Source organism: Scomber japonicus, chromosome 16 (genome assembly GCF_027409825.1).
Source record: "Scomber japonicus isolate fScoJap1 chromosome 16, fScoJap1.pri, whole genome shotgun sequence".
Taxonomy (NCBI): Eukaryota; Metazoa; Chordata; class Actinopteri; order Scombriformes; family Scombridae; genus Scomber; species Scomber japonicus.
This window is the reverse complement of record NC_070593.1, coordinates 28,484,673-28,498,581: the sequence shown is the minus strand read 5'-3', so window position 1 is coordinate 28,498,581 and position 13,909 is coordinate 28,484,673. Positions and strand designations below refer to the sequence as shown.

General features: G+C 41.8%; 1 protein-coding gene across 1 annotated transcript in view; it reads left to right on the top strand.

Moving 5' to 3' along the window:
- Positions 1 to 13,909, top strand: part of dicer1 (dicer 1, ribonuclease type III) — a 32,010-nt gene that overhangs the window by 8,527 nt on the left and 9,574 nt on the right. Inside the window, exons 10-25 of the mRNA XM_053335331.1 lie at positions 730 to 1,202; positions 1,324 to 1,456; positions 2,597 to 2,839; positions 2,929 to 3,083; positions 3,630 to 3,762; positions 3,856 to 3,931; positions 4,016 to 4,155; positions 5,173 to 5,352; positions 5,857 to 6,070; positions 6,686 to 6,839; positions 6,929 to 7,111; positions 7,279 to 7,384; positions 8,366 to 8,541; positions 8,718 to 9,453; positions 9,598 to 9,750; positions 12,599 to 13,237. Coding sequence (XP_053191306.1) covers positions 730 to 1,202; positions 1,324 to 1,456; positions 2,597 to 2,839; positions 2,929 to 3,083; positions 3,630 to 3,762; positions 3,856 to 3,931; positions 4,016 to 4,155; positions 5,173 to 5,352; positions 5,857 to 6,070; positions 6,686 to 6,839; positions 6,929 to 7,111; positions 7,279 to 7,384; positions 8,366 to 8,541; positions 8,718 to 9,453; positions 9,598 to 9,750; positions 12,599 to 13,237 — 3,894 coding nt within the window. The remainder of the gene's footprint in view (positions 1 to 729; positions 1,203 to 1,323; positions 1,457 to 2,596; positions 2,840 to 2,928; positions 3,084 to 3,629; positions 3,763 to 3,855; positions 3,932 to 4,015; positions 4,156 to 5,172; positions 5,353 to 5,856; positions 6,071 to 6,685; positions 6,840 to 6,928; positions 7,112 to 7,278; positions 7,385 to 8,365; positions 8,542 to 8,717; positions 9,454 to 9,597; positions 9,751 to 12,598; positions 13,238 to 13,909) is intronic.

The following is a 13,909-nucleotide window of genomic DNA, read 5'->3' as shown; positions in this document are numbered from 1 at the left end:
TGAAAATACAGTAGTAAATACAATAAGTATTTGGACAGTAACTCCTACTCTTCTGTGCGTCAGCACATTCACTTAGAGATAAATAAACTGATATTACATATATTACAAGGCTGCGTCTGAAATCACACTCTTAATCACCCATTCACTAGAGTTCACCCAGTAGTGAGCAGCAAATCAAGATTTCAGATAATAACTAATCTTTGTCACCATCGATGATAGTTTCTACATCTTTAAAATGTGGAGCATTGCATTGTGGGAAAGTGGTGTACATGCCATGGACACTATGTTTTTCATCCATGGTGTCAGATATACTATATAGAGCCCTCAATATTTGAAGGCTCTATATAGTGGAGATATTTACACACTCAGCATTCAGACACTCAAATAAAATGACGGAGGGTAATCATAGTAAACAGAGTGATTTCACACACAGCCTAACTGTCAGCTTTAATTTGAGCAGGTTTATGTCAATGTAGAAAGAACTGTGGGGGAGATGAAGCTTTTTTTAACACAGACAGAACTATGTTTCTTGTCGCTTCAATGTTAGTTCAGAACAAAAGAGCTCACATGTGGCTCTCAGTTGATTGAGAGTTGAGAGTTACCATTTAGAATGAGGTGGAGCGATTCTAAAAAAGCAGCTGTTCCTGGTTCCTGGAAAGGAGATATAGGAAACATTGGTGCAAACATGTCATATATCACAATGTCTCAACCTGCTCCTGTCCCATCCAGGTCCTGAGTGACTGCCGGGCCGTGCTGCAGGTTCTGGGGCCCTGGTGTGCAGACAAGGCGGCAGGCATCATGGTGCGTGAGCTCCAGAAGTACATCAAGCACGAGCAGGAGGAGCTCAACCGCAAGTTCCTGCTCTTCACCGACACCATCCTGCGTAAAGTGCACGCCCTCTGCGAGGAACACTTCTCCCCAGCCTCGCTGGACCTCAAATTCGTCACGCCCAAAGTCCTCCGGCTGCTGGAGATCCTGCACGAGTATAAGCCCTTCGAGAGGCAGCAGTTCGAGAGCGTGGAGTGGTACAACAACCGCAACCAGGACAACTACGTCTCCTGGAGCGACTCCGAGGACGAAGACGAGGACGAGGAGGTGGAGGCCAAAGAGAGGCCTGAAGCCAACTTCCCCTCACCGTTCACCAACATCCTGTGTGGGATCATCTTTGTGGAGAGGCGTTACACAGCTGTCGTCCTCAACCGGTAAGATTCTGAACAATTTAATCACTGTTTTAAGAGAAATGATTGTCATTGTCAGCTGAGAGAAACAGTAAAATATCATCGATGTGTTATCAGTGACATTGTGTCTGTGTGTCCTCCTCAGTCTGATTAAAGAGGCGGGGAAACAGGACCCAGAGCTGGCTTACATCAGCAGCAACTTCATCACGGGCCACAGCATTGGTAAAAACCAGCCCCGCAACAAGCAGATGGAGGTGGAGTTCAGGAAACAAGAGGAGGTACACACACTGTCACACATCATGTGGAAACAGCTCTGGACATTTCACTTATTTGTAATCTCTTTTTTTAAATTCATTTTGCATTTAATTTAAATTATGTATATAATGATGATATTTTAAAAAATTGTCATCATCATCAAGTTAGGAGATAACATGACAGAGGTTCCTTGTCAAACGATAGAGAGACACTAAGGGAGAATCTGTCTCATTATTATTATTATTACAAAGATGCTGGAACTTTGTTCTCTATTATAATGTAAAAATCAACAAAGTAAGCAGATCTGTGCTCATACTGTGTGTGTCACTGCTGCAGCGCTGCACTTTAATATGCTGCTGGTCAGTTTGGTGTGTAAATACTGAAACATCACAGCAACTAGTGTCTGAAATACTTCTGATCAACACACTGAATCAGCACACACCTCTGAACTCAATCAATCTTTATTTGTATAGCACAAAATCACAACAAAGTCATTTCAAGGCACTTTACACATAGAGCAGGTTCTAAACCGAACTCTCTTCACTCAGAGTGGGAGAATATCTGCCTCGACCAGTTGGAGTAGAGAGGAGGGAGAGGAAACTAATAATTTGTGAACAATACATTTTTACACAAAACAAACTCTGTTACCTTATTAGAAAATCTTTAAATTAGATTATCTCTAAATATATAAATATTAGTTGCTGCTGGAAACAGGATGTCTCCTACTTTACTGTAAAGTCTATTATCATTGTTTGTGCACTGGAAGATTCAAATTTCCACATCACACGTGTGTTAGTTGGATACTGGAACATGTTGTGATGTCATAAATCATGCCAGTATGTACATTTGTTAAATTGAGGACAGAGATACTTTCCTCTTTCAGCAGATAAATTTGAAAAACTCTTCCAGTCATAAAGTGTCAATTCAAGCAAAAACGAAGTTAACTTATTTATTTATTATTTATTCCAGTCATCAAAACAGATATTAAGTTGCATTATGTGTGTTATTTTAAAAGTTGTACATTTAGAGAACAGTGTAGAAACACAGAAAAATGGCCATAAGAGAAGTTGGACAAAGGTCAACCAATATAAGGTTGTGGTGATGTTTTCATGTTCCTGTGTATCATGTCCTTTACTAACCAGACCTGCTTCTTCTTCCTGCAGGTCCTTCGCAAATTCCGTGCTCACGAAACCAACCTGCTAATCGCCACCAGCATCGTGGAGGAAGGCGTGGATATTCCAAAGTGTAATCTGGTGGTGCGCTTTGACCTGCCCACAGAGTACAGGTCCTATGTGCAGTCCAAAGGCAGAGCTCGTGCGCCCGTCTCCAACTACATCATGTTGGCCGACAGTGAGAGGACCAAAGCCTTCGAGGAAGATCTGACCACCTACAAGGCCATAGAGAAGGTCAGGTTCTCCCTCTGATCCACGGTGTAGAACACACAGTGTCACACTGAGGTATTTACGATGATGTCATGTTTGTTTGTTTGGAGCAGATCTTGAGGAACAAATGCTCCAAGTCAGTGGAGGTGAGCGAGTTTGAAGTGGAGCAGGTGCTGGACGATGACAACATCCTCCCACCGTACGTGCTCCGGTCTGAGGACGGAGGCCCCCGAGTCACCATTAACACCGCCATTGGACACATTAACAGGTACCCTCACACTGATTCTGGTTGCCACGGTTACATTTTCCGCAAAGATTTAAAGACTGTAAAGTGAATTTTCTTCTAAACACATTAAATAGGTCATAAATGTATTTCTAACAAAGGTGTAAAAAACATTTCAACCATTTAGATTTGAATTGTGGAGCTAGGCTTCACAAACTGTGTTTCAAGATTTCTGTGTTCAGGATTTAGTGGGCGGGTCTGAAACCACTGCGTTACGTAACTCCGAGTTAGCCGCCAAGCTAGCAGCAGAAAGCTCTCAGACGTAGCGTCCATGTTTGTGGTAGAGGTGGTGACTTTGATTGACAGGTGACACTTTGTAGGGGGCGGGGTTTCAGTGTTTGGGAGCGAAGAAAGAGGCTGATTTTTACACAACTTTGAAGCCTAATTTCATATATTTGGTGATTTTTTTAATCATTCAAATTTGACAACACACTTTTCTGTGGTATGTCAAACTCAGAACACATATTTATTCTTACTTTACACGGACTTTAATGAGCTTGTAAACTATCCTATCGTTCCTCTGGTGTTCAGGTATTGTGCTCGGCTGCCCAGCGACCCCTTCACCCACTTAGCACCCAAGTGTAAAACAGCAGAGACGCAGGAGGGACGCTCCCAGTCCACTCTCTACTTACCCATCAACTCCCCTCTGAGAGTTCCTGTTAAGGTGAGGAGGGAAGTCTTCATACACTAATACAATGTTATTTTATCCAGCCTGCTGGGGTTTCTAAAGGCATGATGCATCTCTCTCTCTTCACAGGGTCCTATAATGAACTGTGCCAGACTGGCAGAAAAAGCTGTTGCACTATTATGTTGTGAGAAACTCCACAAAATAGGTAAAAACCAGTCTTTCTTTCATAGTGTTTCTTATCATGAGCGTTTGCTGGTTTTGGTGTTGAACCTTTGCTTCTTTCTCTCAGGTGAGCTGGATGATCACCTGATGCCGGTGGGGAAGGAGACAGTGAAGTACGAGGAGGAGCTGGACCTCCACGATGAGGAAGAGACCAGTGTCCCAGGACGACCCGGCTCCACCAAGAGGAGGCAGTGTTACCCTAAAGCCGTAAGAGAACCACTCTGCTCAACTCTTCTCCATCACAGGCAGAATTCAGTAACACAGAGAAATAGGAATGTGAACAAATCTGTTATGAAAGGTTTAAAAGATTTTAAAGCAGTTATATAATCCTGTAGTAGTTGAAAGTGGTTATCAGACATAGCTTTTGAATATACATTTTATTAACCCTTACATACATATATTCATATTCTACACCAGTATGTTCCAGTCAGTTTGGACCTGGAACATAAATCAATAAAGAGTCCCTGTGTAGTTATTTTTTCACCTACTTGCTTGTACATATTAGTCATAAGTTCATGTTCACTTATGTTTGTGGATTGTTTTTTTAACACTAAATAACTTTATACTTAGCAGCTCTACTTATAGAGTGCATGAGAGACAGTGTTGAAAATATACAGTGAAAAGTAAATAGATAAAAAATAGTATAGGTCAGGAGTTTTAAAAGTTTTGTTTTTAGCCGATGTTTAAAATAAACCTGGTGTTGATTGTAGACTCATTATACAGTTAAAGTGCCATGTCAGCAAATACAGGGTTAGTGTTGTTTCCAAACCTAGACTTTGGAACTACAAGAAGAGCTTTTCATGACAACCTAAGTGTTCATTCTCCTACGTATGAGCTTAGCAGCATAGAAATGATCCATTTATTGTCTTATGATAAATTTAAACCGTATTATTAATGTAATTGGAAGCTAATGAAGGGATGCTGTAACTGAGGATAACGTGTTCTCCTCTCTTAATTGCAGTTAAAAGCTGAGCAGCTGCATTTTAGACCATTTACAGATGACTTAGTGCTGAATAGCGTGTTAGTAGTATAACATGCTTCATCAGGACTGTGTGGGGCTGCTCTGATCAGAAATGATTGGCTACAGTGTTGCCCTGACAACAACAATGATCAGATTCTGATTCATAGATTTCTGTTAACCCTCTGCAGCACACTAAAATCCCTCTATGTGTATACGTGTATGTAGTTTGTGTTGTGTGAGATATTCTTCTCTGTGCTCTGCAGATACCAGAGTGTCTGCGGGACAGTTATGCTGTACCGGAGCAGACCTACTACCTATATGTGATTGGGATGGTCCTCACCACCCCTCTCCCCGACGAACTCAACTTCCGCAGGAGGAAGCTCTACCCACCGGAGGATACCACCAGGTGCTTCGGCATCCTGACTGCCAAACCTATACCTCGAGTACGTCAGATCAACTACCTGAGTGCTTAACATAACTCATTACTTTAAAGACTGTGTATTCAGACATTTTCTTCTAAACACATTAAATAGGTCATAAATGTATTTCTAAAAAAGGTGTAAAAAGCATTTCAACCATTTAGATTTGAATTGTGGAGCTAGGCTTCACAAACTGTGTTTCAAGATTTCTGTGTTCAGGATTTAGTGGGTGGGTCTGAAAATCAGGTGATTGGCATAAACCCACCCCTGCTGCTGTAAATACATTCAGCGCACACTACTACTACTACAGTTAGCCAGTTAGCTATTTTATATTAGCGATTTTTTTTAATCATTCAAATTTGGCAGGGTGGTTAACAACACACTTTTCTGTGGTATGTCAAACTCAGAACACATATTTATTCTTACTTTACATGGACTTTAACACCAGTTCTTTGATTGACAGTAGTCATCAGCAGCTTATTTGGGGTTTGAATCATGGATGTTAAACACCGCTCTCCCTCTCTCCAGATCCCACATTTCCCGGTGTACACTCGCTCGGGGGAGGTGACCATCTCCATTGAGCTGCAGAAGTCGGACTTCACACTCAGCGCCGCCCAGCTCGACCTCATCACCCGCCTGCACCAGTACATCTTCTCCCACATCCTCCGCCTGGAGAAACCTGCACTGGAGTTCAAGCCCACGCTGGCTGACTCGGCTTACTGCGTTCTACCTCTGAATGTTGGTAAGTAGAGTCGCACGCTAACTTTCTCCTCAGCGTCTCAAAGGTCTCTTGTAAGACAATAATTAGCTCAGCTGCAACACATCAAACAGTATTAGCAGAGGAACCAAGCTGAGATAGGGAGAACAAAGCACAACCATGTTTTTTCATAACTTTTATATAAAAATAATGTTTAAAATTAATGGTTGTATAAAAATATTCAACTGCAAAATTTAGTAGTGAAAACCCAAAATAGTGAAAATGTATCACATGTATCTCTGGAGATAATCATCAGAATGACACTAACTTTGGACTGGATGTTAAGATCTAAATATTTCTGACATTTTATAGACTTAAAGAATTAAAAATATAATCTACAGATGAATCAGTAAGGTAAATAAGTATTGATTGCACCTCTGGGTGATGTGTTCAAGCTGCAGAAAGCATATCTTTTGTATGTTAGTAATTATGTACAAGATGGAGAAATCAGGTTACAATTTTATTAATGCAGATTTAATGGATAGTTTATTTTGAGGCCTCATATTACAGTTCAAATGTAGTGGTGAGGCCTTATTATCCAAATGATTGATAGTTAATACATGAGTAATACATACAGACTGATTAGTTTGTTTTGTTTAGTTGGGGATTCCAACACACTAGATATGGACTTTAAGTTCATGGAGGACATCGAGAAGTCTGAGGCCCGCACTGGCATTCCTACCACTCAGTACACCAAGCAGAACCCCTTCACCTTCAAGCTGGAGGACTACCAGGATGCTGTCATCATTCCAAGGTACCAGCGCATTCACAGTTACATTCACTGAGATAGTGTAAGAAGTGTAGGGCTACATGACGACATAACAATACCGTTGTCTTTCCCAGGTATCGTAACTTCGACCAGCCTCACCGCTTCTACGTTGCCGACGTCTACACGGACCTGACGCCGCTCAGCAAGTTTCCTTCACCAGAATACGAGACGTTCGCCGAGTACTACAAAACCAAGTACAACCTGGACCTGTCCAACCTGAACCAGCCCCTCCTGGATGTAGACCACACCTCCTCCAGGTCAGCGACACGCAGATCACATGATCACATACATGTAGCTGTAAACTCGCACATGGTTAAACAGAAACATTCAAGTCAGTCCTTTAATCAAACTTTAAATTTCAATGTCATGAAGTGTTTGTGTTGGTGTATATTTGGGTTTAGTTTTTGCCCTCCTGTGCTCACAGACTGAACCTGTTAACCCCTCGCCACCTGAACCAGAAGGGCAAAGCTCTGCCGCTCAGCAGTGCAGAGAAGAGGAAGGCCAAGTGGGAGAGTCTGCAGAACAAACAGGTAATGGCTGCATGCCATCAATCCTCACATACTGTTCATATTCTACACCCTCACAGTATTTAGGATTAATTTTGACCCGGTCTAATCTATCTCCTCATAAAAAGTGTTTATATCAGTCTTATCAGTCTTCACTGCTACATCATAAAAACTACTATCTTATTAAAACTATTAACTATTCATTTCACTAAAACACATAATAGATACAGATCAAATTTGACCCAGAACAACCTCAATAGACAAACATGTGTAGGATCTATTTAGGAAAAGTAATCAAATTTCAGGATAAACAACATTTGGGGTGTTTTTATAGTTGTCAAATGTCAAAACGGGTCAGATTTGACCTGAACAATAAGGGTTAAAAAACAATGGCGACAGGGAAAAAAAGTGAAACCTTTGCAGCAACGCATGTTGACGTCATTCAGCTACAAATAGCACTGACCAGTCAAAGGCCACATCAGAGGTTTACATGACATTACTCAATAATATTCAGTTATAATCAGCTGTTATTTTTCTTGATAACAGCTGCATAGTTGGAGCATTACAGTAATGAGGAAACTAGAACTGCTGCTTTTGGAAAAGACTGTATTATGTTTATTTTCAGGTCTATCAGTATTTGACATCTAACTGTTGACCAGTGATGATAGGCTGGCAGCTCTGGACTTCAGAAGTTAAATCTGATGTTTTGCATTAAAGGAATTTAGAAGAAGGTCCATTCTGTTGGTGTTTTTGACCAGCAGAAAGAAACCACACACTGTTTTTTGTGATTTTGTTAAAAACAAGAGTTGAATTGCCCAGCAGTACCTGTATATGAAACTGTCTGCCTTGCATTTTTTAACACATGGCTGACACAACTCCTTGGTTTCCCCTGTAAAAGCACTGCTGTTGGTATAAACTTACATACGATGTGATTGTGATCTACATTGTCTTTTTTATTTCTGTACGTCAGCACTCCCTCTCTAACAAGCGTGTCATGTTTCTAAGATCCTGGTTCCAGAGCTATGTGCCATCCACCCCATCCCTGCCTCCCTGTGGAGAAAAGCAGTGTGTCTGCCCAGCATCCTCTACCGCCTCCACTGTCTCCTTACCGCCGAGGAGCTCAGAGCCCAGACAGCCAGTGAAGCTGGAGTGGGAGCCCAGAACCTCCCCCCTGACTTCAGGTCTCTATGACATACTCTATATAACCTGTCAGTCTGGACCAAAGTGATGGACCGACTGACTGACAGACATTTCCATCCCCAGAGTCTTGCTGCTAGCATATTTTTCCGTGAGTTCACCTTAAACTCTACATCACTTGCACTGTAATGTAAAGCTGGTGTCTCTCTCTCTGTGGCAGGTATCCAAACCTGGACTTTGGCTGGAAGAGATCCATCGACAGCAAAACGTTCATCTCCTGTTCTGAATCCTGCGGCGAGGATGGCGAGGGTCACTGTAAGCACCACGAAACTGTATCGCCCGATTCCAATTCCCTAACACATCCCAGTAGTCACCACTCTTCCAAGCCCGGAGACGCCACCTGCACCAGGAACCTAACTAACGGCACTGCCCAAGTCGCCCCCTGCGGCGACAACGGCCACCAAGAAGAGCACCTTCACCAACATGACAATTGCCAACGCTCCCAGTCCAGGTCCCCTGGGCTGCAGAGCTCCGAATCAATACAAACCACTACCTCAGTTCCTGTGCAGCCCTCTCACAGCTTGAAGAAGCCCAGCTCGAGTCCTCCGCAGCCTAGTGATGAATGTACACCAGGGAGGACCTCAGACCACACCAATAAAGCTACCTCAGTCTGCAGCCGGGCAGCAACGGGTCCCAACGCTCCCACAGCACCTTCTCCCAACCTCGCCATCGTCCCCCAGCCCAGAGCCGAGGCAGGAGACTCCCCTAAAAGCCTGGGGCCCAACCCGGGCCTCATCCTGCAGGCCCTGACCTTGTCCAACGCCAGCGACGGCTTCAACCTGGAGCGCCTGGAGATGCTCGGCGACTCTTTCCTCAAGCACGCCATTACCACGTATCTGTTCTGCACCTACCCCGACGCCCATGAGGGCAGACTCAGCTACATGAGAAGCAAGAAGGTGAGACACTAAAAAACCGAATGAGGTAGTGGTTAAATAACCACATGCACTGTTCACTGACTGTCATTAGTTATTATCCAGAAAGACAATAGCAGTATTACATGTCACAGTGTGTTGATTATGTTTGGTCTGCCTGTTGTCCAGGTGAGCAACTGTAACTTGTACCGTCTGGGGAAGAAGAAGGGGCTCCCCAGCAGGATGGTGGTGTCCATCTTCGACCCCCCTGTTAACTGGCTGCCTCCTGGCTACGTGGTCAACCAGGACAAGAGCAGCACCGACATACTGGATTCAGAGGAGGTCAGTAGACTTCCTTCATAAATCATACTGTGCATCGAGGACATTTTTCTGATCCCTACACTCCTTCAGTTGGATTAAGGTTAGAAATTAAAATGAGCATTAGCAGTATATTTTAGGGTCCATTCTCACAAACGTAAGGTAAATTGAATTCATTCATTTGTGTCATGATGCTGACTGGCCTCTAGAGGGCAGAGTTCACCTTGTTTGACAACACAAGTTTCAATTGTAATTCCCATAAGACTTAACTCTACAGTCTACACAGTCAGATATAATATATGAATAAATGGTAGCTTTTGGACAAAAAAAACATTTAAACAAACATTAAAAAAACAAAAAACTCAGTAACAGGTTTATTACACAAGTTATTAATCAGTATACAAACATTTCATAAAAGGTTTTTAACACATATATAACACATATAGCTACAAGCAGCCAAAAGAACATGTTGAAGTGTTTATCAATGTGCAGAATGTAATTATAACTTCTCTTATGAAGACGTATTATCTGTAATTGGTGTGTTATATCTGTTTATACAGCAGCCTGCACTCATTGGTGACCACAGGAAGAGTTCTAGTACATAACATTTAGCATAACAACAGTTGTGAGGTGGGATCTCCATGGATCACACTTGTTTTTGCAGCATATCTCACAGATGCTCAATCACATTGAGATTTGGAGGCCAAGGCAACACCTTGAACTCTTTTTATAGATCTACTGTCACAATGTCAAAATCCATCAGATCCTTACGCTTGTCTATTTTTCCTGCTTCCATCACTTCAACTGACTGTTCACTTGCTGCCTAATATATCCCACAGTCTGACAGGTGCCACTGTAACGAGATAATCAATGTTATTCACTTCACCTGTCAGTGGTTTTAATGTTGCAGCTGATCAGTGTAAATGTTACAGAGGATCTCTGATATACTGCTTTTTACACCAAAAATGACTAAAGTTTCAGAAAGTTATTGTTTTAAATAATCAGTTTAAGGGATGAAGATAACACATTTTATTATTAATGATGATCTTGGTTCCAAAAGTACAAAGTAACGTCTTCAAATGTCTTACTTTGTCTAACCAACAGTCCATAATGTTCAGAATGATATATACACAGATATTAAATAAAGAAATGTATTTGAATAATATGAAATAATGAATTAAACATGTTCACTTCTCTGATTTTGCTTCAGACAAACTTTCACATTCTTGTTAAAGATCTTTAAATCTTTTCATCAATCAGTTTTATCTTGGTTCTTAATGTGTTCCTATAAATATGGTTCAGCTGTAGCCTAATAAATCTGACACATCTTTTTTTCACAAATTACTTGATACAAATGGTAAAAACTATTACGTTATGAAGGTAAGATCAATGATATGATGTGAATGAACGTTAAGTTGGAGAATGCAGTACATGATCAATAGGATCATTGATCTAGACATGACTCGTCACTCTGATGGCATTTTGGGGACCACAAAAACATTCAGTCCTCTATGATTGGACAGTGATATTGAATTGAATTTGCTTTATTGTCCACCTTAGTGGAAATTTGTCTTCGGCTTCCTCCAATACATTAAAAATACAAACAATACACACCATATCACACCATACTGTTCATATTCAGATTCACAGTGTGTCTTCATAATTAGTCTATGTTCCACAGTTCTGCACAACAAATCATGAATGAACCTCATCAGTCACAAATAAATGTGTGATTAATCCTTAACGAGGCTCTCAGAGAGCAGAAAGAGCTTTTTAAACAAAACAGTAATTTTTCAGTTTTTGAATAAATATAGTTCAAACACTCGACAGAAATGTATTTCCGCTGCACACAAATGCTTTTAAGAAGTAGAAATATTTCCATTTTTTGTATATTCTGGTTTACTTTAGGATAAGTTGTAAAATTTAAGGCTAAAAATAGAAGTATTTAGGGTTGTTTTTTTACAGCTCTCAAATGTCAAAATGGGTTAATTTTAACTGTGAATAGTATGTGAGGGTTAAAAACATATACCAACACTACACGTCATCCAAAAACATGTAACAACTGACAATTGTGCAAATGGGCAGGAAAACAGCAGCAACCATTGTAACAAGCTAAAACCTTTTAAAAGGTGTCTTTATAAAATAAATAAAATATAAAAAAAAGTTAGTAGTGCATTCATTTTACATTCAGTGCCTGCATGGCATAAGGGATAGAAGATCTCTTATATATGTTATAATAGATTGATTTCCTTCACAAACAATCTTCAACTGTACTGAACCGAGTTTCTGACAAGTCTCATTTTGGCCTGTCAACACATTGCTCACAGATTTAACAGTAATTAAAAACAGCTGATATCAGAAGCTGCTGGCATCATTAGTCACTTTAAGCTGCTACCTCAATGTTTTCTGCATTGCTTTTTGCTAATAAGACAAAGAGGAGAGATTGTTTTGATAACAGTTTGTTAATGTTGGAGTTTAACAGATGAGTTTTTTGCTAAGTTAACCATATATGGAGTCACTGTGCTGCAACACTAGCATGCAAGAGGTGAACACAGAGCAGTGAAAGGATGAGCTGTGTTTGAGCTGATAGTGTGTGAATCAGTCCTGATCCAGACTCCTGTGATCATTTCTGTGTTTCTACAAACAAATAAAATGTGAATTATAGCTTTATTATTTTTTATAAAGATCATTCCCCATCACAACCCAAGTGTAACTGATGTCTGAGTCATGGGTTTGGTTTGGCAGCATCTCCTACACACTGCACTGCGGGGGGGTTTGACTCAGCATGTTAACCTTTACGAAAGGCTCGAGAAACACCGAAATACCCTTAAAATCATTTCTCATTACTTTCCCCTTTATGTCTATTATTCAGGCCAAAGAGGAGCTACTGGCTAACGGGCAATCTGGGAATGACTATGATGAAGATGACGAGGAGGTCGAGGAGGCGGACGAGGACGGCGAGCTGATGCTGAAGGACGAGCCGAAGGATGAAGTCAACATGGAGGACGACCTGGAGTACTACAAGGAGCACATCAAGTTCATCGACAACATGTTGCTGGGATCGGGGGCGTTTGGTAAGAAGATCTCTCTGAGTGGCTTCCCTCCCCCTCTCACCCCTGCCTCCAGCTCATCGTCCCCTGCCATGGAGGCTCCATACGAATGGAAGGCCCCCAAGAAGCCCCTGCACCCCACCACGGCCCACTACCCACCGGAGCCGGCGCACAGCGGACCCTCGGCCGACGAGTTCGACTACAGCTCGTGGGACGCCATGTGCTACCTGGACCCCAGCAAGGCCGGCGAGGAGGACGACTTCGTGGTGGGCTTCTGGAACCCGTCGGAGGAGAACTGCGGCGCCGAGCTCGGCAAGCAGTCCATCTCCTATGACCTGCACACGGAGCAGTGCATCGCCGACAAGAGCATCGCCGACTGTGTGGAGGCTCTGCTGGGCTGCTATCTGACCAGCTGTGGAGAGAGAGCCGCCCAGATGTTCCTCTGCTCGTTGGGCCTCAAGGTGAGCAAGGATCTCCAGGCCGTCTTGGGAGATGTTCGGGTGACGTCTAGGTTGTCTTGTTATGATACAGTTCACATTACAGTGTGCATGTGTATAGTGGTATCCATGCTGTTAATCAGCTCTAAATGTATATACAGTATATCAGTCATCATAACGCTCGTGCTGCGTTTACTGCCACAGAAGAGAAATGTGCAAGGAGCCTCGCTGGATAAACTTAGAACTAGAGTCTCCCAACCACATGTCACATTGTTGGAAGGTAACTCTACAGAAGCCACATGAAACTGATAAATAACATATGAAAAACACTGATTATTAATTCTGTTAGCTATAACTCACAGATCTACTCTCTCGGTCCAAATGTGATCTCACTCACTGATGTCACTTTAAAGAATGCAGAGCAGATCATCATCTTGTAACATCATTGGCAACGTTCTCTACAGTCTGCTTTTGCACTTTGTTTCCACTCCAGTGACATGGAACACACACAAACATCTTTAAAAAATCCTGTTGGTTTCACTCACCGTGAGGTATACAGCTGCATCAATTGATTATTTTATTTATTATATATATATTATTATCGATTAATTGATTAGTTGGTGATGAAAACAGTTGCCGATTAATTTAATATCTAATTGGTAATCTAATCAATTAATCAACTCGACAAAATTTGAC